The 25,024-nt window shown below is 48.5% G+C and overlaps 1 protein-coding gene across 1 annotated transcript in view; it reads left to right on the plus strand.

Moving 5' to 3' along the window:
* Nucleotides 1–9,534: 9,534 nt before the first annotated feature.
* Nucleotides 9,535–25,024, plus strand: part of LOC138520761 (acidic mammalian chitinase-like) — a 35,559-nt gene continuing 20,069 nt past the window's right edge. The window contains exons 1-3 of the mRNA XM_069633049.1: nt 9,535–9,722; nt 11,243–11,272; nt 13,163–13,364. Of these exons, the coding sequence (XP_069489150.1) occupies nt 9,698–9,722; nt 11,243–11,272; nt 13,163–13,364 (257 nt within the window). The 5' untranslated portion in view covers nt 9,535–9,697. The remainder of the gene's footprint in view (nt 9,723–11,242; nt 11,273–13,162; nt 13,365–25,024) is intronic.

Genomic DNA, 25,024 nt, shown 5'->3' on the forward strand with positions numbered 1-25,024 from the left:
GCAACATTATGAAAGGCTGAAAATCCATCAAAGTGAAATTCATTGCAATGCATGGTTTCTTGAAGGAAAAGAATGGAAGGTAACCTTTCCATGTTCCTGTGGACAAACCAGGTTGAGAGATTATTGAAACCACAGCAGTTCCATGATTGCAGGATCAGCTCTTTACATTATAAGTTTGGAGTGGGAACCGAATTAACAGGTGTTTGTTGTGAAGGATGTTTTGAAGAGGGGAGAATTCCCAAAAGACCATTCAATGCAGAGGTCAGGGAAGCTAATTGAGAAAGAATTTTTGAGTTTTCAGAATGATCAGAGAAACCACCAGGGAGACTATAAAGATCCTTTGACAACATAGTAGGTTTGAATTCGAGAAAATTCATCGCCTTTTCAAAAGATGAGAAGGCCTGCATTTCCAACCCTAGGAAGAATAAATCAGATTTATGCTCCCAGATTGATTTCGCTAGGATCGGAGACAACACTTTGCACAGCATACGATTGTTGTTGATTAAGGGTAGCTTTATCCATTCCACGTCCAGTGAAATCAGATTACGCAAAGAGGGAATTTTATAAAGAGTGTTCATCAAAAATGTGCGATTAATGGGAGCTACACCATTGGTTTGGGAGTTGCTGGTCCATCCAATGATCGTTTTCATTTCTGTCGAGATGTCATCGAAGGCAACCAACTTCTGGTTGTTTATTACCAGAAGGGAAGAAGATAAACTCGTTGGATCGGACTTCACTTGAGCACCAGTTGGAATGTCTTGAGGTAAAGGGGCATCTATATTCCCAGAAGCAGGTATGCAAATATCGTGTGGGGGTTGTGCAAGTTGTCCGACTACCTCTGCCGTTGATGAATGCAACAAATGAAAACATGCACATGGTAAACAAAGTGTGAGGTGAGGTGTGCATAATGGGGACAGTTGTCGGAAGGGATTTTAGCATTGAGGAATCTGAGCAAGGTTAGTGAATCATTGCCTGAACTGCCACAGGGGCAGGTGCACTAGCTACGGTCATACCATTTGAGGAATTATTTTTGGTGCTCAAAACCGAAGTTGTTTTGTTCTCTATAGAAGGGAAAAAGGACTTCAGATTTGCTTGTGTCTGAGAGCAGGAAGAGGCGAGCTCTTCGGCTTTTCTCCTCTAGTGGGTTTTCGGCAATTGGTTTCAGGAGGGAACTGGCTGCACTTTTCTTCCCTCCTTTGAGTGCTTTTGTTGAAGATTTTACTTGAAGTGCGAGTTGACTTTCTTCGTTTAATTGACTAAAATTCAAAGGAAGATCTTCATTCCTAGAGGAGTTTGCACGAGTGTTCTCCTGAGAACATTTTTTATTTATGTTAGATTTGTGTCTGCGTTTTACTGCTCGCTGATGAGCTTTTTTCAATTTGTGAGATGGATGGTAACGTTTTTTGGAAAGATCCATAGATTCAGACATCGCAGTGGATTCACTCACGTCTAATATGTTTATAAGAGCAGAAGGGCTGTCTGGAGAAGTACCAACCATCTCCGTGGCTTGCACTGCAGTGTCATTCTGGAGCTGGTCGGCCGAGAACAGATTCGATTTAAACATAATTTGTTCGATTTGTAAGATTCTTTCATGTTGTAATTTTGCAATTTCTATAGAGTCAATTTTAGGGAGCGATGGGATAATAGGCTCCACTATGTTGGGTTTGGCAACTGCCATAGCAAAGGATGTGGGAGTGCCCTTTAACAACAGAGATGTTACATCAGTAGTTTGGGTACTTTGAGAGACCAGCTCATGCAAGGGCAGGAGAGGGGGCAAACTCCTTCTCACAAGCTCGGCTGTACGCTCAGGACATGATATATGAAACTTGTGGCATGCTTCTTGCGCTAACATAAATCCTTCAATTTTGGAAAGTTTGGAAGAATTAGTTATTATGCAATCTTTCATTTCTTTTAAGAGTAAGTGAGTGAGTTTGTGGCCTTTGTCCAGAAGCTTTAGGATCCGTGTGAGGACTGGAAAAGAATGTAGTTCACGTTCTAAAACATGTGAAGAATTCTCCTCGTGAAGGATCGAGGATATCTGAGATTGAGGGGAGATTGGTATAGAGGCAGCTTCTCGAGGGAGCTGTTTTATGGCGTAGTCATGTAATAAGGGATTATCAAGTTGTAGTTCCCCATGCGCAGGGTGTTCGTTAGATGGGGAACTTCCCATTTTGCTGGGTGCAAAAAAGGCATTAACCGAATCACTGGGGGTAGTTGGGTTTATGAGAAGAGGTGAGGAGGGAAAAGGAGTGGGATGAAAGTGCACATGTTCCTGAAGCCCACAAGAATCAGTGACAGGGGTAGATGGGCCCAAGGAAAGACTTATTCGCCTCTCTAAGGCCGCAATAATGCCAGGTGCTAACATCGAGGTGTCGGACAGGGGAATAAAGGGCTTAGCCAATTCCTCGGAGGGATTGTCTGCGTAGAAGTCAAGTTCATTTGCAGTTTTTAGTGTAAAAGAGGAGTTTGCATCTGTTGAAACATGTGCCTCCGACAGGGCTGTATCTATTGGCATTGTGCAAGGCAAATGAGCCCGCGAGGGGATTTCAGAACTGGGGATTGACGTTGCGTGTGAGGATTCAGAGAGGAACGACATCTGATCAGAGGGAATGGCGTGCATGGTCAATGGTCCAGATTTGGGCAGTTTTTTAATTAAAGAGGATTTTACCGAGTCTCGCAGGCACTTACCATTCCTTAAAGTGGTAATAGTACAATCCATAGGATCAGAGGCGTGTGTTGACACTGATGGATAGGCGTAAAAATTGCAGTGAACACTCCAGAGTATTAAATGTCCAGGTATTAAGGAAATTCTGCCAGGGACCGAGGAAATGCAGGGACAGTGCCCAACCAAACAATCGATGGGTGCTGCGCACCCAAACACCGAGCACCGCGAACAGCAAATAGTACTTTGCAGGTGCTTCGCGGTGCGCGGCGCGGTTGCGCCTGGGTAATGCTATATGAAAGAAAGCAGAGGGCGTCCTCTGAGAGGAGGGGGCGGAGCTGACGTGGCTGGGAAACACCTACGGGACAAAAAAAAGAAGATGGAGAGAGTGAATTAAACACACTGCGTGACTGAGCTGCGTGAACCAACCACACAACACACAACCTTAAGTGCACAACAATAGTGGCCTACAATACTAACAGCACTCTAGGTACACAATCACCTCTGCAAGGTCAGGCAGATCAGTGTCCCGGTCAAAGATGTCCTGCTTGAGAGGAGGCAGCTTCAGGGCTCCTTCGGCGAAGCGAGGCAGCAGAGCGGAGACAGTAGACAGCAAACAGTACTTTGCTTGTGGTGCGCGGCGCGGGTGCACCTGGGTAATGCTATATGAAAGAAAGCAGAGGGCGTCCTCTGAGAGGAGGGGGCGGAGCTGACGTGGCTGGGAAACACCTCTGCAAGGTCAGGCAGATCAGTGTCCCCGTCAAAGACGTCCTCCTTGAGAGGAGGCAGCTTCAGGGCTCCTTCGGCGAGGCAGCAGAGCGGAGACAGGAGACAGCAAACAGTACTTTGCTTGTGCTTCGCGGTGCGCGGCGTGGGTGCGCCTGGGTAATGCTATATGAAAGAAAGCAGAGGGCGTCCTCTGAGAGGAGGGGGCGGAGCTGACGTGGCTGGGAAACACCTCTGCAAGGTCAGGCAGATCAGTGTCCCGGTCAAAGACGTCCTCCTTGAGAGGAGGCAGCTTCAGGGCTCCTTCGGCGAAGCGAGGCAACAGAGCGGAGACAGGAGACAGCAAACAGTACTTTGCTTGTGCTTCGCGGTGCGCAGCGCAGGTGCGCCTGGGTAATGCTATATGAAAGAAAGCAGAGGGCGTCCTCTGAGAGGAGGGGGCGGAGCTGACGTGGCTGGGAAACACCTCTGCAAGGTCAGGCAGATCACTGTCCCGGTCAAAGACGTCCTCCTTGAGAGGAGGCAGCTTCAGGGCTCCTTTGGCAAAGCAAGGCAGCAGAGCAGAGACAGGAGACAGCAAACAGTACTTTGCTTGTGCTTCTCGGTGCGCGGCGTGGGTGCGCCTGGGTAATGCTATATGAAAGAAAGCAGAGGGCGTCCTCTGAGAGGAGGGGGCGGAGCTGACGTGGCTGGGAAACACCTCTGCAAGGTCAGGCAGATCAGTGTCCCGGTCAAAGACGTCCTCCTTGAGAGGAGGCAGCTTCAGGGCTCCTTCGGCGAAGCGAGGCAACAGAGCGGAGACAGGAGACAGCAAACAGTACTTTGCTTGTGCTTCGCGGTGCGCAGCGCAGGTGCGCCTGGGTAATGCTATATGAAAGAAAGCAGAGGGCGTCCTCTGAGAGGAGGGGGCGGAGCTGACGTGGCTGGGAAACACCTCTGCAAGGTCAGGCAGATCAGTGTCCCGGTCAAAGACGTCCTCCTTGAGAGGAGGCAGCTTCAGGGCTCCTTCGGCGAAGCGAGGCAGCAGAGCGGAGACAGGAGACAGCAAACAGTACTTTGCTTGTGCTTCGCGGTGAGGAGAAAACCGTTTCTGTAAGAACATAATACCTAAACTATCATGTTCTGCTTCCTCATTCTGTAACCCTTCCAACTCCTTCCTATACACAAAAATCTTCTCGACATGCTCATATACTTTCTCCGCAGTATCTCTGGACAACGCTAAGGCGTTCAAATCCCGTAACCCTTGTGGGAGATCTACATCGTTTAATCTATTCCACATTATACTCAAATGAATCCCTAATCCTTCAATCAAAACATTTTTCTCAGCAACAACCTTTTAAATTTTCGAGTGTGAAAACCCTGCTCCGTGCAATGTTTAGCCCAAGCAATCAATTCATTCTTTTTGTCTGGGGACACAGTATTACGAGTCACAACCCTTGATACCGCTCCCTGGTCTACTACAAGCGATGCAGAATCACTTGGAAGAGGAAGAGTAGGCACATTCTGAATATAAACAGGTGGAGGCAAGGGGGCAGGCAAAGGAGCGACGGCTGGAAGAACAACAGGAAAAACAACAGGGAGGACCAGAGGAACTATAGGAGGAGGAATAACAATGGGAAGGGGCAAAGTGACAGGAGGAGGGACGCATGGGAGTGGCGCGGAGGCATCGGGCCTTCGTTCATGCAAAGGTTTATTAATCAATTCATAGGAAATCTTTTGAAGGGTACATTTTTTGAATGCCTAATTGAAACGCTCTGTCCGTGTTCCTAACTGACTCCAATTGTTTATTTTGATCATATAACCGTGCCTTTTCGACACTTGTCATATGTCGACGCATATGTTTTTCTCTACTCTTTTGTTGCTGCAAAGCTTCTGTTTTCCAACTGTGTAATGCGTCAAATGCTGCAGGTCTAGCTTTTTTCTTTACCAATACAGACTCTAGATATTCTATACGAGGAATTTCAAAGCTACCATTGGTTGGCCACCGAAGATTAGAGTTATGTCTGGTCTGTCTGTGCCAAATGTAATTAAATGCTATACTACCAAAGCCTTTCTTACAGTACATAGTACATGCCGGCGACCCCTCCTGTGGTGCGGTACGGCTATCTTCCAAAGATTGTCTGTTGCTGCGGAATAATGCCCTAAAGCAGGCAGACAATTTCCCAGGAATATCAAAGTTCTGGTGTTACCTGGTCAAATAATTGTGCTTGCGAGTACAATACACCAAATTCAAATTGTCAGGGTTAAATTAAGAATCGGGTCACGATTCACCTGACCAAAGGACTGGGAGGCCCGATCGGGTTACTAAGGACAATGCTAAGGACCCACGTGTCTGGTGATTTCGGCAAATTTACCCAACTCGATATATGGACCCTCGTCAAGACGTCGTCTCGGGCTACAGCTCACCGTTCATGATCGGATCGTGCTGTTCTGTCGAGGAATTCACTTCTCGTCCAGAGGGGCAGTTTCTGTTGGCACCGTCCGATCCCGGTCCGATAGCCGAGCCAACCATCAACAAGACGAAGTCGATCTTGAGGGTCCCTATTCGGGCGCCATCTGTGGAATCAGAAAATACAATATTAAGGCTTTTACACCATGCAAAGAGAAATACACTGACACGGGTTTGTAAAGATTCCCAGAATCTTTATTGCAATTCTGTACAGTTTACAAAACAAAGTACACAAATAGCTATTTGGCCGTCAGTACATCACAGAGACCACCAGCAGGGTTCAATGTGAGAAGTGAACAGGATTTGCTAGCTGGACATCAGCGTATTTATACAGTTTCGTTATAACGATGTCCAGCCTCTTTCAAGTTAATCATGTACTGGGCTAGGGTCGCGCCAGGTTCGTTCCTAATTTACATATCTCGTGCATGCGGTTTACTTTTTAATACATTTGCTAACAAAACACTATTATTCTCTAGGTTTAACTTTACACTCTTTACACATTGCTTTAATACAGATCATACAGATGTTTCACATATCGTGTTTAGATAGCGTTATTGTTCTTATATACTTGTAGGTTAACATTGCCGATTCAAGTAATCCCCTGATCCCAAGGTCAACAAACGACAAGGTCTACATGACCCTAACATGTAGCCTGAAGGCAGGTTGGACATTAACTCTCCTACAGAGGTTGAAGAGGTTAAAGCAAGAACAGGAGAACACAAGACGGCCATTTTAGGCCACAGGGTGACTTTGTACGATAAACTAAAATGGCGGCTTTAACCTAAAATGGAGGCTTGATTCACTTAAGGTTACGACCTTGCAATACGGATTTCCTCGCAAAGTGACTGGGCATAGGCCAACATAGACAATGAGGACGAAACAATATTATATCAGTTCTAACACACTTGCCAAATCAGTCCATCATCTGCTCTCAGTCAGGCCCCAAGCCAAGGCTTCTTCTTTATAGTTGATCTTGCAGCCTGTTCTCGGTTCTGGGACTTTCAAGGGAGTGTAGGTATATCATTATCTTCGCCTGGAGCTTAATGAATAGCCCTTGTTTTCATCTTCTGAGTCACGTGTGGGGAGACCATGATTTTGTCCATTTTGACCTTTTATTTACGGCTATTTGATTTACTTAAGCTGGGTGTTGTTACTCTCTTGACCTCTGGAGACTTGTTTGCTCTGTCTTGCATAGGCTTTTGACATCTTGGCGCTTGCAGATGTTTTCTTTGCTTAATAATAATAATAATAATAATAATAATAATAATAATAATAATAATGTATATTTATGTAGCGCTACGAACCCTCATGCATCTGAGTCCTGCTTACGGTGTGGGGTGCTCATTTATCGACCTCGGAAGGATGAAAGGCTGAGTTTGCCCTGCCGGTATTCGAACCTGTGTCGGCAGGCTCTGCACGGATGACAAAGCACTGTGCTATCTGACCGGCTATTTCCAAGAGAAATATGGCTTATGTACATGGCTTATCCTCTTAACTCCCTTTGTGCCTTGCAATTTTCCCTTGATGTGGCATCCTTGATCCCAGGCCAATAGACTCATCTTTGCTCCTCACACAAAGCTGTTTTACAGCATCTCTTGACTCTGCCGCCCTGGTCTGTCTCTGAGGTAGCTTGATTGGTTTCAACATGAGTCTGTTGTCCATCTTTTTCTAATGTCCGCCTTAACAACGCTATGTTTTCTTCTGTATCAAGCTTCTATATGTCTCAACTACCTTGCGTTTCTGCCTATATACATTCACTTCATCTCTTTTCACTTATTTCTTTGGTGCATATGATTTGGTCGTCTTCGATTACGTGTTTCTCTTAATACTTCAGATACATCTTCATTCTTTAAGTGCATTTGCATATCGTTTCCATGCGTCTCAATATCTTTCCCTCATGACGTCACTCTGACCTCGTCCCATTTCACTTATAGCTCTTCGATGTCCGATGGTGTGTGCAGACATTGTTCCACCCTTTCAGTGCAAGGGCACATGCGATACGTTGTCTGAGTGCATATCTTCCCTCATACACTCAATGCGATATTGGGCCAATACCTGGTCTCCCACACAGGGCTCTTCTCCTGCTGTTCCAATATGACGGACGGGAGGGGGCGGGAGCTGGGGATGACGTGTCCGGCCTGCTCCTCTACCTGACTTTGGAACAATATGGAAGAAGGGGTAATTACACAATGTAGTGGGGTAATTTCCAGAGATCGCAAGTTGGCCCCTATCACGTGTATGTTGTTCAGTAAGTCCAGGGTATAAGGCTCACATGACTTTGCATTGTGGTACTTGAAGTCCTACATTTATACAAGGATGTACATTACAGGAATCTAAAATTACACAAGCTGAGCATCGGGGCCTGCAGAACGTCACTTGCAGGCTCTGCATATTTGTGTCATTAATCTGTGGTGAAGTTCGGTGAGAGAAGTAGGCATTAGTTTGCCAAAATGCCAGCTTAATTGGAATGTGGTATTTTCTTCACAGCATTTACTTTGCATGGAGTTTACTACTGCACTGCAGAAGAGAACATCTGTTCTACTGTCAATCAATTGGAGTTTACTACTGCACTGCAGAAGAGAACATCTGTTCTACTGTCAATCAATCGCATTTACCCGAAGGAGCATATCCCCCCCAATTACTGAAAGGGCTGTTAGCGCCTTGCAGTGACTTCACGTCCTCTGATGTCACTTCCCGTTGTGTCATGCATGCCACATGCTAATTAGTCCCCTACTAAAGCCAACATGATAATGTATTCCTTTATATAGCACACACGAACCCTAATGCATCAGGGCGCTGGAGAGAACCAGTTACATGTAGGCCGGAGGCAGGAGGGCAGCATAGTGAGATGCATAGCAGTAAAATTACAAACCTGTTTCAGATTACATTAGGCACACATAGAAATCACGCAAGTGTTAAACGTTAAGCATGTTAGTCAAACAGCCAGGTGTTGAGGGCTTTACGGAAAGACCAATAGGATTCCTCCGCTCTTAGTGCATATGGTAGGGAGATCCGTTGCTTAGCAGCAAAGACTGGAACACTTCTCCCACCGGCTTTGGCACGCTTGAACTTAGGTTTAGCCAGTCTATGAGTGTGGGGGGATCTGGGGGCCTGGCTGAGTGTGTCATGAACGAGAGAGAGAATGGGGATGTGAGGGGGGGGGCACACAGCCTGGGGGTGTTGGGCTTTGTATCCACCCATTGGCCACCCCAATGCTGTGCTAGCCCGTATGGCTATTCCCATTCACTCCCTGGCTCTCCCCACTCCACCCCTCCACCCGCTGGGATCTGGAGTCTAGCTCTGGGCTTTCTGAGCAGCCTTCTGAAAGGCAATGGTTTCAATGAGCTGATAGCCAGCTCACCCATCTCGTGGTGTAATACAAATGTCTTATCCAAGTGTGCCTTCGTCGACTTGATATGCAACCAGCATGTGGCTCTTGCCTCTGAATTCATGCTAAAAACAAGCATTGGCAAAGCCAGCAGTTGTGCCTCGTGTATGGGCACCAGGAAGACTTGGGCCAGGCCATGCCATTATGTGCCCAGGCACCATTATGCAGTACCTGTAAATGCAGATCCTATGCCCACACAAAGGCCCACACTGTAGGCTTTGCCAATGCTTGCTTGTATGGTTCATGCACATGTGTATGTATTATGTGACCCACCCCGCTCCCAGACAGTCCAAGGGGCCGGTGGCCTTGGGGGTGGCGCCACCTCGCCTGCCTGTTTGAACGCCTTATTTTCCTTTGCTCTTGGTCAACACCATGGCCTGCAGCTGTGCGCTTCCCACCCCGGATGCAGCTGCGTGCTCGGGTATAAAGGGGCTCGGGGCCCAGGCCTGCACCGCGGAACCAGAAGAGAACGATGGGGAAGATGCTTCTGTGGGCCGGTGAGTCCGCCTCCTGCAAGGGGGCCTTCAGCCATGGAGCGCCGAGCGCCGCTTCAGTGCGGCTCGGCGCTATAGGAAGGTGGCCTTTGGCCATAGCAAGAGCCGCTTCAGTGCGGCTCGCGCTATAGGAAGGTGGCCTTCCGCCATGGAGCGCCGAGCGCCGCTTCAGTGCGGCTCGGCGCTATAGGAAGGTGGCCTTCGGCCATAGCAAGCGCCGCTTCAGTGCGGCTCGCGCTATAGGAAGGTGGGCTTCGGCCATAGCAAGCGGTGCTATAGGAAGGTGGCCTTCAGCCATGGAGCGCCGAGCGCCGCTTCAGTGCGCCATAGGAGCGCCGAGCGCCACTTCAGTGCGCCTCGGCGCTACGGGAAGGTGGATGAGTGCCTCGGCGCTATAGGAAGGATCTCATCCCCTCTTTCAATGTCTATTAGTAGAGACATGGGTCTACAACCTGCGGCTCTGCAGAAGTTCCAGACTAAAACTCCCAGGAACCCTCACCATTGAAGACGCTGGCAAGGGCTGATGGGATCAGTAGTCTAACATCGGGAGTCACAGCTTTCAGACCCCAGGACTGGGGGGATGACTGGCATCAGGCTCGACCGGGCCACTGCGGCCCCAGACCCCATGGCGACCATTGCTGGTCCTCAGTGCCCTGGTGCCACCATGACTGAAGAGGACAGGCACGTTTGGGAAGGCCTCATGGCACAGAGAGTAGGTCAAGTCTACTAACAGGTGCCCGTGCCAGGGGAAACTCTGTCTCTTTCACTCCCTCTCTCTCTCGCCGCCCTTTCCCTTTCTCTCTCTTCCCATCTCCGTCCCTCCTCTCCCTCGCTCTCGTACTCTCTCCCCTCCCTCCCCCCTCTCTCTCTCTTCCCTTCTCCCTGCTTCTCCTTTCTCTCCCTCTCTCTCTTACTCTCTTCCTATCTTTCTCTCCCCTCTCTGTCTCTCTCTCTCTCTCTTCCCATCTCCCTGTCTCTCCTCTCCCTCTCTCTCTCGTACTCTCTTCCTATCTCCCCCCTCTCCGCCTCTCTCTACCCGTCTCTCTCTCGCTCTCTCTCTCTCTCTTCCCCTCTCCCTGCCTCTCTCTCTATCCTCTCACCCCCCCTCCTTCCCCCGCCCATCCAGTTTCTTCCACTGCAGGTAAAGTAACACTCACAAATTAACCCCTTCCTCATGCTTTGTTTATACCAAATACGTGTTTTGTTTTGCATACTGTAAAATGTAACTAGGTCCCTCTTCCCTTTACATGAAGTATATGGTGTTCACCGCCTATACTCCAGACACACCACAAGCAGGGTTTAGTTAATGACGGTCTCATCTTTCAAGAGTATCATTTTATTAAAACCATCTGCACTTCGGGTCAACCAAACCTGCGCGTGACCCTCGTTTCCTTGACCCGCCCCCACCCCCCAAGTGTTACTTGTGTTTTTTTATAAGCGCACCGACTGGTGGGAGGAGGGGCAGTGGGGGGGACTGGCAGACCCCTGGATGTATGGTTAATAGTGTCTCCTCTTTCCCACAGGGTTAGCGCTGCTGCTGCAGCTGCAGACAGGTAAGTCCCCCCCTCCCTAAACCCTACCCTTGCACGTGCTCTGCAGAGGTCTGCTGGGGCGGGGGTACGGTGAGTGTGGATAGATGTGAGGCTGAGAGACAGAGAGAGAGAGACAGAGAGAGAGAGAGACAGAGAGAGAGAGAGAGAGAGAGAGAGAGAGAGAGATAGAGACAGAGAGACAGAGAGAGAGACAGAGAGAGAGAAGGGGAGAGAGAGACAGAGAGAGAGAGAGAGAGAGAGACAGAGAGAGAGAGAAGGGGAGAGAGAGAGAGAGAGGGGGGAGAGAAAGAGACCGAGAGAGAGAGAGAGGGAGAGAGACAGACAGAGAGAGGGGGGGAGAGAGGGAGAGAGAGACAGAGAGACAGAGAGAGAGAGACAGAGAGAGCGAGAGAGAGAGGGGGGAAGAGAGAGACAGAGAGGGAGAGAGAGGAGACATAGAGAGAGAGGCGGGAAGAGAGACAGAAACAGAGAGAGAGGGGGAGAGACAGAGAGAAAAATATATAGAGAGAAGCAGAGAGAGACAGAGAGAGAGAGGGAGAGAGAGACAGAGAGAGAGAGAGAGGAGCAGAGAGACAGAGAGAGAGAGAGAGAGTGAGAGAGAGACAGAGAGAGAGAGAGAGAGACAGAGAGAGAGAGAGAGAAGGGGAGAGAGAGAGACAGAGAGAGAGGGGGGAGAGAAAGAGACCGAGAGAGAGAGAGAGGGGGAGAGAGACAGACAGAGAGAGGGGGGGAGAGAGGGAGAGAGAGACAGAGAGCCAGAGAGAGACAGAGAGAGAGAGAGAGAGAGAGAAGGGGAGAGAGAGACAGAGAGAGAGAGAGAGAGAGAGAGAGAGACAGAGAGACAGAGAGAAAGAGAAGGGGAGAGAGAGAGACAGAGAGAGAGGGGGGAGAGAAAGAGACCGAGAGAGAGAGAGAGAGAGAGAGGGAGAGAGACAGAGAGACAGAGAGAGAGAGAAGGGGAGAGAGAGAGACAGAGAGAGAGGGGGGAGAGAAAGAGACCGAGAGAGAGAGAGAGGGGGAGAGAGACAGACAGAGAGAGGGGGGGAGAGAGGGAGAGAGAGACAGAGAGCCAGAGAGACAGAGAGAGAGAGAGAGAGAGACAGAGAGAGCGAGAGAGAGAGAGAGGGGGGAAGAGAGAGACAGAGAGGGAGAGAGAGGAGACATAGAGAGAGAGGCGGGAAGAGAGACAGAAACAGAGAGAGAGGGGGAGAGACAGAGAGAGAAAAATATATAGAGAGAAACAGAGAGAAAGACAGAGAGAGAGAGGGAGGGAGAGAGAGACAGAGAGAGAGAGAGAGAGACAGAGAGTGAGAGAGAGACAGAGAGGGAGACAGAGAGAGAGGGGGGAGAGAAAGAGACCAAGAGAGACAGAGAGAGAGAGAGAGAGAGAGAGAGACAGAGAGAGAGAGAGAGAGAGAGATAGAGACAGAGAGACAGAGAGAGACAGAGAGAGAGAGAGAGAGAGAAGGGGAGAGAGAGACAGAGAGAGAGAGAGAGAGAGACAGAGAGACAGAGAGACAGAGAGAAAGAGAAGGGGAGAGAGAGAGACAGAGAGAGAGGGGGGAGAGAAAGAGACCGAGAGAGAGGGAGAGAGACAGACAGAGAGAGGGGGGGAGAGAGGGAGAGAGAGACAGAGAGCCAGAGAGACAGAGAGAGAGAGACAGAGAGAGCGAGAGAGAGAGGGGGGAAGAGAGAGACAGAGAGGGAGAGAGAGGAGACATAGAGAGAGAGCGCGCGGAGAGAGAAAGGGGGGGAGAGATAGAGAGAGAGAGATTTTAAGTATCAGCTTGTCCTTTGACCGACTCTGCCTCAGCCCTTCTGCTTATTTAGAGGCGATCAAGGCTACCCCAATGATTGTGACCTAAAGACTCTTCTCTCCCTCCCCACCAGTGTCCAGCCATAAACTGGTCTGCTACTTCACCAACTGGTCCCAGTACCGGCCGGTGCCCGCCAAGTACATGCCGGGAGACGTGGACCCCTGCCTCTGCACCCACCTCGTCTACGCCTTCGCCACCATGAACAACCACAAGATTGCGGCCTACGAGTGGAACGACGACGTCCTCTACAAGCAGTTCAGCGACCTCAAGCTACAGTGAGTATCTGCCCCTCAAGCTACAGCGAGTGTCTGCCCCCCAAGCTACAGTGAGTGTCTGCCCCAAGCTACAGTATCTGCCCCTCAAGCTACAGTGAGTGTCTGCCCCCCAAGCTACAGTGAGTGTCTGCCCTTCAAGCTACAGTCAGTGTCTGCCCCTCAAACTACAGTGAGTGTCTGCCCCTCAATCTACAGTGAGTGCCTGCCCCTCAAGCTACAGTGAGTATCTGCCCCTCAGGCTACAGCGAGTGTCTGTCCTCAAGCTAGAGTATCTGCCCCCAAGCTATACGATCTGCCCCTCAAACTACAGTGACTGTCTGCACCTCAAGCTACAGTGAGTGCCTGCCCCTCAAGCTACAGTGATTGTCTGCCCCTCAAGCTACAGTGAGTGTCTGCCCCTCAAGCTACAGTGAGTGTCTGACCCTCAAACTACAGTGAGTGCCTGCCCCTCAAGCTACAGTGAGTATCTGCCCCTCAAGCTACAGCGAGTATCTGCCTCTCAAGATACAGCGAGTGTCTGTCCCTCAAGCTACAGTGAGTGTCTGCCCCTCAAGCTACAGCGAGTGTCTGCCCCTCAAGCTACAGTGAGTGTCTGCCCCTCAAACTACAGTGAGTATCTGACCCCAAGCTACAGTGAGTGTCTGCCCCTCAAGCTACAGTGAGTGTCTGACCCTCAAACTACAGTGAGTGCCTGCCCCACAAGCTACAGCGAGTATCTGCCCCTCAGGCTACAGTGAGTGTCTGCCCCTCAAGCCCCTCAAGCTAGAGTGAGTATCTGCACCTCGAGCTACATTGAGTGTCTGCCCCTCAAGCTACAGTGTGTATCTGCCCTCAAGCTACAGTGAGTATCTGCCCCTCAGGCTACAGTGAGTGTCTGCCCAGGAGTAGCTGCTTACCTGGACTGTCCGTCCCAGATCCGGGGATTACTCGCCCAATAAAGCGGCAAGTTCGGGTAGGGTGACTCTCCACGTAACCACGGAAGCCGCATGACACGACCCTCCGACCTTGGTTGGCTTGGGCGCCTGGATATGAAATAAGAGGCCCAATGGGAGGAAGAGGGTTAGGGACAGGAAGTGGGGTACTTATATGAAGATGGCATTGATGGGTAGGGGACTGCATGTGGAACCCAGTATCGAGCACAGAGGTTGACCTGACCTTGCCCACTCAAACTCAGCCAGTGTCTTATAAGCAGAAGCATCAAGAAACAGAAAAGATATGTCCAGAGCAAAATATGTTTAGAAAAAATGTATCCAAATTTATTAAAGGTGATACAAAAATTGAAAACTAGTGAATAAATCACTCAAAATTATTATACACTGATCATTTTAACATAACAGAACAGCAGCAACAATATGCCGCAAATCGGCTAAAACTTCATCACTCATACTCAACATACATAGTACATACATACACACACAACTCATCATACCGTGGCATACATCCAAAGTACTAAAAACACAGAAAACATGCTAAGAACCAATGGGGAAGAGGAATTCATAACTAGTCCCCATAATAACACTCATTATTGCGGTGTTTACAAACAATAGAAATAATTCACAAACAATCTATTGTCAGGGTGGATAGGAAGAACAAATGCAAAGATCACATCCCTGTAGAATTTTTCTCTCGACCGGTTTCGACGTGTAGTGGTGGTTAACTGAACGTCTTCCTCAGGAGGTGGGTGTTACCATTCTGAAAAACAAGTACGCAAAAGCGACTATAAGCTACTACATGAAAAAGTCTTTGCCGACTGCCTGTAACATACAATTAAAGAAGGAGAAAAAGGACTGCTGCTAGCAGCCTAAGTTATTAAAAACAATTAAGAACCGTGTATACCATAGTGAAAATAAGCATATACGGCCCCCGCTACAACAGCTGTGTAAACCAGAACAAGAGGGTAAGTGACTCCCAAAAGAGAACCGTGCAAGATGAAAGGGAACCTTCAAGACCATGGTGGATCGGCAACAAGAATGTATATATATAATAATATATATCTAAATACCAAAAAAGCCTGACCAATGGCAATGTCTGTATCTAAAAAGAACTAGTAGTGGACTAACCTGATGTAAACCTAGCTGCTGCAAAAATCTATGCAGTGTAGTGTGGCCAGTCACGCGAGACAATTCAGGACTAAAACATAACCTGAAACCAGAAACAAGACCAGAATGCACTAGGTCAGATAAATAAAAAACCTAGGTTCAAAGTGGAGTGCCTATGACTAAGGCAAAAATAATAATAATAGCTCACCTGGAGGGCGCCCCATGCAGTTTAAGATGATCCAGCGCTGCATGTATTTGAAAAGTGAAGAGGCAGCGCAACTTAGCCTGAGCCTTCAACGCCGTCTGTAAATGACTACAAAAGTGGCAAAAGAGCTTCATTACAATGTTAAATGGCAAGCAGTGACCCACGGCTTACCAGAGTACAAGGGCACTGCATAAAATGCCTCTAAAAGATCTCCAATAAAATGGGAGGAAGCCTACAGACAACCACACCGTTCTGGGGGATCCAAAAGGTGTTTAAATGTAAATGCACGAAAAGCCCAATAAATCAAATGGAGCTACGAGCACAATTGAAATGAGAAGGTAAACTTAAGGGCAAATGGCAGCTGTCTAAGATAAACGGTGCTATGTTTAAATATAAACACACGAAGTGCCAAATAAATCAATTGGAGCAGCTCACACAATTGAAATGTAATAGTGAGCTCAAAGGCAACAAACAGTAGTCTAAAGGGCGACGCTGCAGAGTTAATTATGCAGAGGACTGTAGCTGAAAAGCTATTAACATTGCAGGAAGGCTGGCCACACGCTTACCTGCAAAACGGTTGCTGTATAATGGAATTGTCCAGCAACGAGGGAGAACAGATGGTAATCTCTTTGTTTAAAACTAGTTGTAAATTCGAAACGCTACGCATGCGTGTAGGGACCTGCAAGGAGTGGCTGGCTACAGCCAATAGTAAACAAAAGCCTTTTTAAAGGCAAAACTAAAGACTGACTGCGCATGTCAGCAAGTGCTGCCAGTAAAGACATTCCACGAGCAGAACAAAGCGCAAATAATGCAGCCCAAATTAAAAGGAAATAATGATGAACAACGCCGCTGCTGATAGAAAAAATAATACTAAATAAATACTAGAAAAGGATGAACATCAGACTAAAAAGCAGCGTAAATAAATTTTGGGCTGCCATCACCACACCAAGTGAATTCTGGGAGTTGTAGTCCAATTTAGGCCAGAACCATATAACAGGCCCCATATCTCTAAGCAATTCTGGAGCTACTATACAATGACTAAAAGAGTGTTTTTAGACCAGAGATAGGCAAGAAAGATGGTAAAAAAGCTTTGGCTGAAAAGGCGATAATCTAATGTAAAAGATGTTAAATTGTGTCAATTAAACTAAATAGCTAAACAGTCATAATAGCCATAGAGGGCAAATAGAGAAATGCAGAACAAGCTTGCTAGCGACTATTGAAGTCCCACGACTCCAATGTGTTAAGGCCTTTGTGGAGTGTTTTTAAATTAAACATCCACATTTGTTCTTTGTAGGACAATTTATTAGCCAGTTGTATTGTGTTATTAGCAAAACATTTTTCCAAACAAAACCAGATTAAAGAGTCTGGGTTGTGTCCCATTTCTACGCAATGAATCACTAGTGGAGCCGAAAGGTTGCGTGTTCTAATTTTAGACCGGTGCTCATTGATACGTAGATGGACTTCCCTAGAGGTTTTTCCTACATACAAAAGCTGACACGGGCACTGGATAGCATAAATAACATTCTTACTTTTGCACGTAGTGAATTTACGTAGTGCCCAAGATCTACCATTGTAAGAAAAGTCTGTAATTTTTTTAGAAAATTTACAAGCTGCGCACGAAGTGCACGGATAATGGCCTTTAACCTGATTCAGGTTAATATCTCTGACCTGGTTAATGCGAACAGGAAGAACAGGAAGTCTGGAGGCCCGGGTTAGTTTCTGCCCTAAATTTTTGCTTTTTTTAAAAGCAAATAAAGGTTTCTCTAGCTGGAGATCTGTGGAATTAAGGATCCTCCAATTTTTCAGAACAATAGCTTTAATTGTCTCACTATGTTGGCAAAAAGTGGACACACAAACTAACTGTTCTTTGTCCACAATTTTGTTTTTAGGTCTTAAAAGGGCATCCCGATTGGTATAAACCTCTAGGGAAGTCCATCTACGTATCAATGAGCACCGGTCTAAAATTAGAACACGCAACCTTTCGGCTCCACTAGTGATTCATTGCGTAGAAATGGGACACAACCCAGACTCTTTAATCTGGTTTTGTTTGGAAAAATGTTTTGCTAATAACACAATACAACTGGCTAATAAATTGTCCTACAAAGAACAAATGTGGATGTTTAATTTAAAAACACTCCACAAAGGCCTTAACACATTGGAGTCGTGGGACTTCAATAGTCGCTAGCAAGCTTGTTCTGCATTTCTCTATTTGCCCTCTATGGCTATTATGACTGTTTAGCTATTTAGTTTAATTGACACAATTTAACATCTTTTACATTAGATTATCGCCTTTTCAGCCAAAGCTTTTTTACCATCTTTCTTGCCTATCTCTGGTCTAAAAACACTCTTTTAGTCATTGTATAGTAGCTCCAGAATTGCTTAGAGATATGGGGCCTGTTATATGGTTCTGGCCTAAATTGGACTACAACTCCCAGAATTCACTTGGTGTGGTGATGGCAGCCCAAAATTTATTTACGCTGCTTTTTAGTCTGATGTTCATCCTTTTCTAGTATTTATTTAGTATTATTTTTTCTATCAGCAGCGGCGTTGTTCATCATCATTTCCTTTTAATTTGGGCTGCATTATTTGCGCTTTGTTCTGCTCGTGGAATGTCTTTACTGGCAGCACTTGCTGACATGCGCAGTCAGTCTTTAGTTTTGCCTTTAAAAAGGCTTTTGTTTACTATTGGCTGTAGCCAGCCACTCCTTGCAGGTCCCTACACGCATGCGTAGCGTTTCGAATTTACAACTAGTTTTAAACAAAGAGATTACCATCTGTTCTCCCTCGTTGCTGGACAATTCCATTATACAGCAACCGTTTTGCAGGTAAGCGTGTGGCCAGCCTTCCTGCAATGTTAATAGCTTTTCAGCTACAGTCCTCTGCATAATTAACTCTGCAGCGTCGCCCTTTAGACTACTGTTTGTTGCCTTTGAGCTCACTATTACATTTCAATTGTGCGAGCTGCTCCAATTGATTTATTTGGCACTTCGTGTGTTTATATTTAAACATAGCACCGTTTATCTTAGACAGCTGCCATTTGCCCTTAAGTTTACCTTCTCATTTCAATTGTGCTCGTAGCTCCATTTGATTTATTGGGCTTTTCGTGCATTTACATTTAAACACCTTTTGGATCCCCCAGAACGGTGTGGTTGTCTGTAGGCTTCCTCCCATTTTATTGGAGATCTTTTAGAGGCATTTTATGCAGTGCCCTTGTACTCTGGTAAGCCGTGGGTCACTGCTTGCCATTTAACATTGTAATGAAGCTCTTTTGCCACTTTTGTAGTCATTTACAGACGGCGTTGAAGGCTCAGGCTAAGTTGCGCTGCCTCTTCACTTTTCAAATACATGCAGCGCTGGATCATCTTAAACTGCATGGGGCGCCCTCCAGGTGAGCTATTATTATTATTTTTGCCTTAGTCATAGGCACTCCACTTTGAACCTAGGTTTTTTATTTATCTGACCTAGTGCATTCTGGTCTTGTTTCTGGTTTCAGGTTATGTTTTAGTCCTGAATTGTCTCGCGTGACTGGCCACACTACACTGCATAGATTTTTGCAGCAGCTAGGTTTTCATCAGGTTAGTCCACTACTAGTTCTTTTTAGATACAGACATTGCCATTGGTCAGGCTTTTTTGGTATTTAGATATATATTATTATATATATACATTCTTGTTGCCGATCCACCATGGTCTTGAAGGTTCCCTTTCATCTTGCACGGTTCTCTTTTGGGAGTCACTTACCCTCTTGTTCTGGTTTACACAGCTGTTGTAGCGGGGGCCGTATATGCTTATTTTCACTATGGTATACACGGTTCTTAATTGTTTTTAATAACTTAGGCTGCTAGCAGCAGTCCTTTTTCTCCTTCTTTAATTGTATGTTACAGGCAGTCGGCAAAGACTTTTTCATGTAGTAGCTTATAGTCGCTTTTGCGTACTTGTTTTTCAGAATGGTAACACCCACCTCCTGAGGAAGACGTTCAGTTAACCACCACTACACGTCGAAACCGGTCGAGAGAAAAATTCTACAGGGATGTGATCTTTGCATTTGTTCTTCCTATCCACCCTGACAATAGATTGTTTGTGAATTATTTCTATTGTTTGTAAACACCGCAATAATGAGTGTTATTATGGGGACTAGTTATGAATTCCTCTTCCCCATTGGTTCTTAGCATGTTTTCTGTGTTTTTAGTACTTTGGATGTATGCCACGGTATGATGAGTTGTGTGTGTATGTATGTACTATGTATGTTGAGTATGAGTGATGAAGTTTTAGCCGATTTTCGGCATATTGTTGCTGCTGTTCTGTTATGTTAAAATGATCAGTGTATAATAATTTTGAGTGATTTATTCACTAGTTTTCAATTTTTGTATCACCTTTAATAAATTTGGATACATTTTTTCTAAACATATTTTGCTCTGGACATATCTTTTCTGTTTCTTGATGTTATTATAATACTCTGGTCCAGAGGCTAGAGTTACCCTGCTCTTTTCAGTGTTTGCATTATAAGCAGAAGCAGTCACTGGAGGGCAAGGTGGCCTTTCCAGCGAGAGAAGACTCTATACTACACATACTCAGACCGCCGAGGCAACCCGACCCCCATTCAAGCCCAGCTAGCTGCTAGTAGAGAGGGCAGAGAGACACACACAGGAAGCACTCACTAGCTGGAGTGTTGCCCCCATGCAAGTCCAGCTAGCTGCTAGTAGACAGGCAGACAGACACAGGAAGCACTCACTAGCTGGAGTGCTGCCCCCATGCAGGCCCAGCTAGCTGCTAGTAGACAGGCAGACAGACACACACAGGAAGCACTCACTAGCTGGAGCGTTGCCCCCATGCAAGCCCAGCTAGCTGCTAGTAGACAGGCAGACAGACACACACAGGAAGCACTCACTAGCTGGAGCGTTGCCCCCATGCAAGCCCAGCTAGCTGCTAGTAGACAGACACACACAGGAAGCACTCACTAGCTGGGGCGTTGCCCCAATTCCAGTCCAGCTAGCTGCTAGTAGAAACACAGACAGACAGGAAGCACTCACTAGCTGGGGCGTTGCCCACATGCAAGCCCAGCTAACTGCTAGTAGACAGGCAGACAGACAGGAAGCACTCACTAGCTGGAGCGTTGCCCCCATTGAAGTTCAGCTAGCTGCTAGTAGACAGGCAGACAGACACACACAGGAAGCATTCACTAGCTGTGTCGTTGCCCCCATTCAAGTCCAGCTAGCTGCTAGTAGACAGACAGACACACACATGAAGCACTCACTAGCTGCGGGTTTGCCCCATTCAAGTCCAGCTAGCTGCTAGTAGACAGGCAGGCACACACAGGAAGCCCTCACTAGCTGCGGCGTTGCCCCCATTCCAGTCCAGCTAGCTGCTAGTAGACAGGCAGACAGACAGGAAGCACTCACTAGCTGCGGCGTTGCCCTCATTCCAGTCCAGCCAGCTGCAAGTAGAAACACAGGCAGACAGAAAGCACTCACTAGCTGGGGCGTTGCCCCATTCCAGTCCAGCTAGCTGCTAGTAGACAGGCGGACAGACACAGGAAGCACTCACTAGCTGGGGCATTGCCCCCATTGAAGTCCAGCTAGCTACTAGTAGAAACACAGACAGACAGGAAGCACTCACTAGTTAGGGAGTTTGCCCATTCCAGTCCAGCTAGATGCTAGCAGACAGACAGACAGACACTGGAAGCAATCACTAGCTGGAGCGTTGCCCCCATGCAAGCCCAGCTAGCTGCTAGTAGACAGGCAGTCAGACAGGAAGCACTCACTAGCTGCGGTGTTGGCCCATTCCAGTCCAGCTAGCTGCTAGTAGACAGGCAGACAGACAGGGAGCACTCACTAGCTGCGACATTGCCCTCATTCCAGTCCAGCTAGCTGCTAGTAGAAACACAGACAGACAGGAAGCACTCACTAGCTGGGACGTTGCCCCATTCAAGTCCAGCTAGCTGCTAGTAGACAGGCAGACAGACACAGGAAGCACTCACTAGCTGGAGCGTTGCCCCCATGCAAGCCCAGCTAACTGCTAGTAGACAGGCAGACAGACAGGAAGCACTCACTAGCTGTGGCGTTGCCCCTATTCAAGTCCAGCTAGCTGCTAGTAGACAGGCAGACCCACACACACAGAAAGCACACATTAGCTGCGGCGTTGCCGCCATTCAAGTCCAGCTACTTTCTAGTAGACAGGCAGATGGACAGGAAGCACTCACTAGCAGCAGTGTTGCCCCATGCAAGTCCAGCTAGCTGCTAGTGGACAGGCAGACACACACAGGAAGCACTCACTAGCTGGTGCGTTTCCCCCATTCAAGTCCAGTTAGCTGCTAGTAGACAGGCAGACAGACACTGGAAGCACTCACTAGCTGGAGCGTTGCCCCCATGCAAGCCCAGCTAGCCGGTAGTAGACAGGCAGACAGACACACACAGGAAGCATTCACTAGCTGGAGCGTTGCCCCCATGCAAGCCCAGCTAACTGCTAGTAGACAGGCAGACAGACAGGAAGCATTCACTAGCTGTGGTGTTGCCCCATTGAAGTCCAGCTAGCTGCTAGTAGACAGGCAGACACACACACAAAGGAAGCACACACTAGCTGCGGCGTTGCCACCATTCAAGTCCAGCTAGTTTCTAGTAGAAAGGCAGACAGTCAGGAAGCACTCACTAGCTGGAGCGTTGCCCCCATGCAAGTCCAGTTAGCTGCTAGTAGACAGGCAGACAGACACTGGAAGCACTCACTAGCTGGAGCGTTGCCCCCATGCAAGCCCAGCTAGCTGGTAGTAGACAGGAAGACAGACACACACAGGAAGCATTCACTAGCTGGAGCGTTGCCCCCATGCAAGCCCAGCTAACTGCTAGTAGACAGGCAGACAGACAGACAGACAGGAAGCACTCACAAGCTGTGGTGTTGCCCCATTGAAGTCCAGCTAGCTGCTAGTAGACAGGCAGACACACACACACAGGAAGCACTCAGTAGCAGCGGCGTTGCCCCCATGCAAGCCCAGCTAGCTGCTAGTAGACAGGCAGACAGACAGGAAGCACTCACTAGCTGGGGCGTTGCCCCATTCCAGTCCAGCTAGCTGCTAGAAGATAGGCAGACAGACAGGAAGCACTCAGTAGCTGGGGCATTGCCCCTATTCAAGTCCAGCTAGCTGCTATAGACAGGCAGACACACCCACACAGGAAGCACTCACTAGCTGGAGCGTTGCCCCCATGCAAGCCCAGCTAGCTGCGAGAAGACAGGCAGACACACACAGGAAGAACTTGCTAGCTGCGGCGTTGCCCCCATTCAAGTCCAGCTAGCTGCTAGTAGACAGACAGACACACACAGGAAGAACTCGCTAGCTGCGGCGTTGCCCCCATTCAAGTCCAGCTAGCTGCTAGTAGACAGACAGGCACACACAGGAAGAAGTCACTAGCTGCGGCGTTGCCCCATTCAAGTCCAGCTAGCTGCTATTAGACAGGCAGACAGACAGGAAGCACTCACTAGCTGCAGCGTTGCCCTCATTCCAGTCCAGCTAGCTACTAGTAGAAACACAGACAGACAGGAAGCACTCACTAGCTGGGGCGTTGCCCCATTCCAGTCCAGCTAGCTGCTAGTAGACAGGCAGACAGACACAGGAAGCACTCACTAGCTGGGGCGTTGCCCCCATTCCAGTCCAGCTAGCTGCTAGTAGAAACACAGACAGACAGGAAGCACTCACTAGCTAGGGCGTTGCCCCCATTCCAGTCCAGATAGATGCTAGCAGACAGGCAGACAGACACTGTAAGCACTCACTAGCTGGAGCGTTGCCCCCATGCAAGCCCAGCTAGCTGCTAGTAGACAGGCAGACAGACCGGAAGCACTCACTAGCTGTGGCGTTGCCCCCATTGATGTCCAGCTAGCTGCTAGTAGACAGGCGCACACACACACACACACACACACACACACACACACCCACTAGCTGTGGCGTTGCTCCCATTCAAGCCCAGCTAGCTGCTAGTAGACAGGCAGACAGACACAGGAAGCACTCACTAGCTGGGGCACTGCCCCCATTCCAGTCCAGCTAGCTGCTAGAAGACAGGTAGACAGACACAGGAAGCACTCACTAGCTGGTGCGTTGCCCCCATTCCAGCCCAGCTAGCTGCTAGTAGACAGGCAGACAGACACAGGAAGCACCCAATAGCTGGTGCGTTGCCCCCATTCAAGTCCAGCTAGCTGCTAGTAGACAGGCAGACACACACAGGAAGCACTCACTAGCTGGAGCGCTGCCCCCATGCAAGCCCAGCTAGCTGCTAGTAGACAGGCAGACAGACAGGAAGCACTCAGTAGCTGGAGCGCTGCCCCCATGCAAGCCCAGCTAGCTGCTAGTAGACAGGCAGACAGACACAGGAAGCACTCACTAGCTGGAGCGTTGCCCCCATGCAAGCCCAGCTAACTGCTAGTAGACAGGCAGACAGACAGGAAGCACTCACTAGCTGTGGCGTTGCCCCTATTCAAGTCCAGCTAGCTGCTAGTAGACAGGCAGACCCACATGCACAGGAAGCACACACTAGCTGCGGCGTTGCCGCCATTCAAGTCCAGCTACTTTCTAGTAGACAGGCAGACGGACAGGAAGCACTCACTAGCAGCAGCGTTGCCCCCATGCAAGTCCAGCTAGCTGCTAGTAGACAGGCAGACACACACAGGAAGCACTCACTAGCTGGTGCGTTTCCCCCATTCAAGTCCAGTTAGCTGCTAGTAGACAGGCAGACAGACACTGGAAGCACTCACTAGCTGGAGCGTTGCCCCCATGCAAGCCCAGCTAGCCGGTAGTAGACAGGCAGACAGACACACACAGGAAGCATTCACTAGCTGGAGCGTTGCCCCCATGCAAGCCCAGCTAACTGCTAGTAGACAGGCAGACAGACAGGAAGCATTCACTAGCTGTGGTGTTGCCCCATTGAAGTCCAGCTAGCTGCTAGTAGACAGGCAGACAGACAGGAAGCACTCACTAGCTGGGGCGTTGCTCCCATTCAAGTCCAGCTAGCTGCTATTAGACAGGCAGACAGACAGGAAGCACTCACTAGCTGCAGCGTTGCCCTCATTCCAGTCCAGCTAGCTGCTAGTAGAAACACAGACAGACAGGAAGCACTCACTAGCTGGGGCGTTGCCCCATTTCAGTCCAGCTAGCTGCTAGTAGACAGGCAGACAGACACAGGAAGCACTCACTAGCTGGGGCGTTGCCCCCATTCCAGTCCAGCTAGCTGCTAGTAGAAACACAGACAGACAGGAAGCACTCACCAGCTAGGGCGTTGCCCCCATTGAAGTCCAGCTAGCTGCTAGTAGACAGGCAGACACACACACACACAGGAAGCACTCACTAGCAGCGGCGTTGCCCCCATGCAAGCCCAGCTAGCTGCTAGTAGACAGGCAGACAGACAGGAAGCACTCACTAGCTGGGGCGTTGCCCCATTCCA

This window comes from Ambystoma mexicanum, chromosome 13 (genome assembly GCF_040938575.1).
Source record: "Ambystoma mexicanum isolate Mex_15411 chromosome 13, UKY_AmexF1_1, whole genome shotgun sequence".
Lineage (NCBI taxonomy): Eukaryota > Metazoa > Chordata > Amphibia > Caudata > Ambystomatidae > Ambystoma > Ambystoma mexicanum.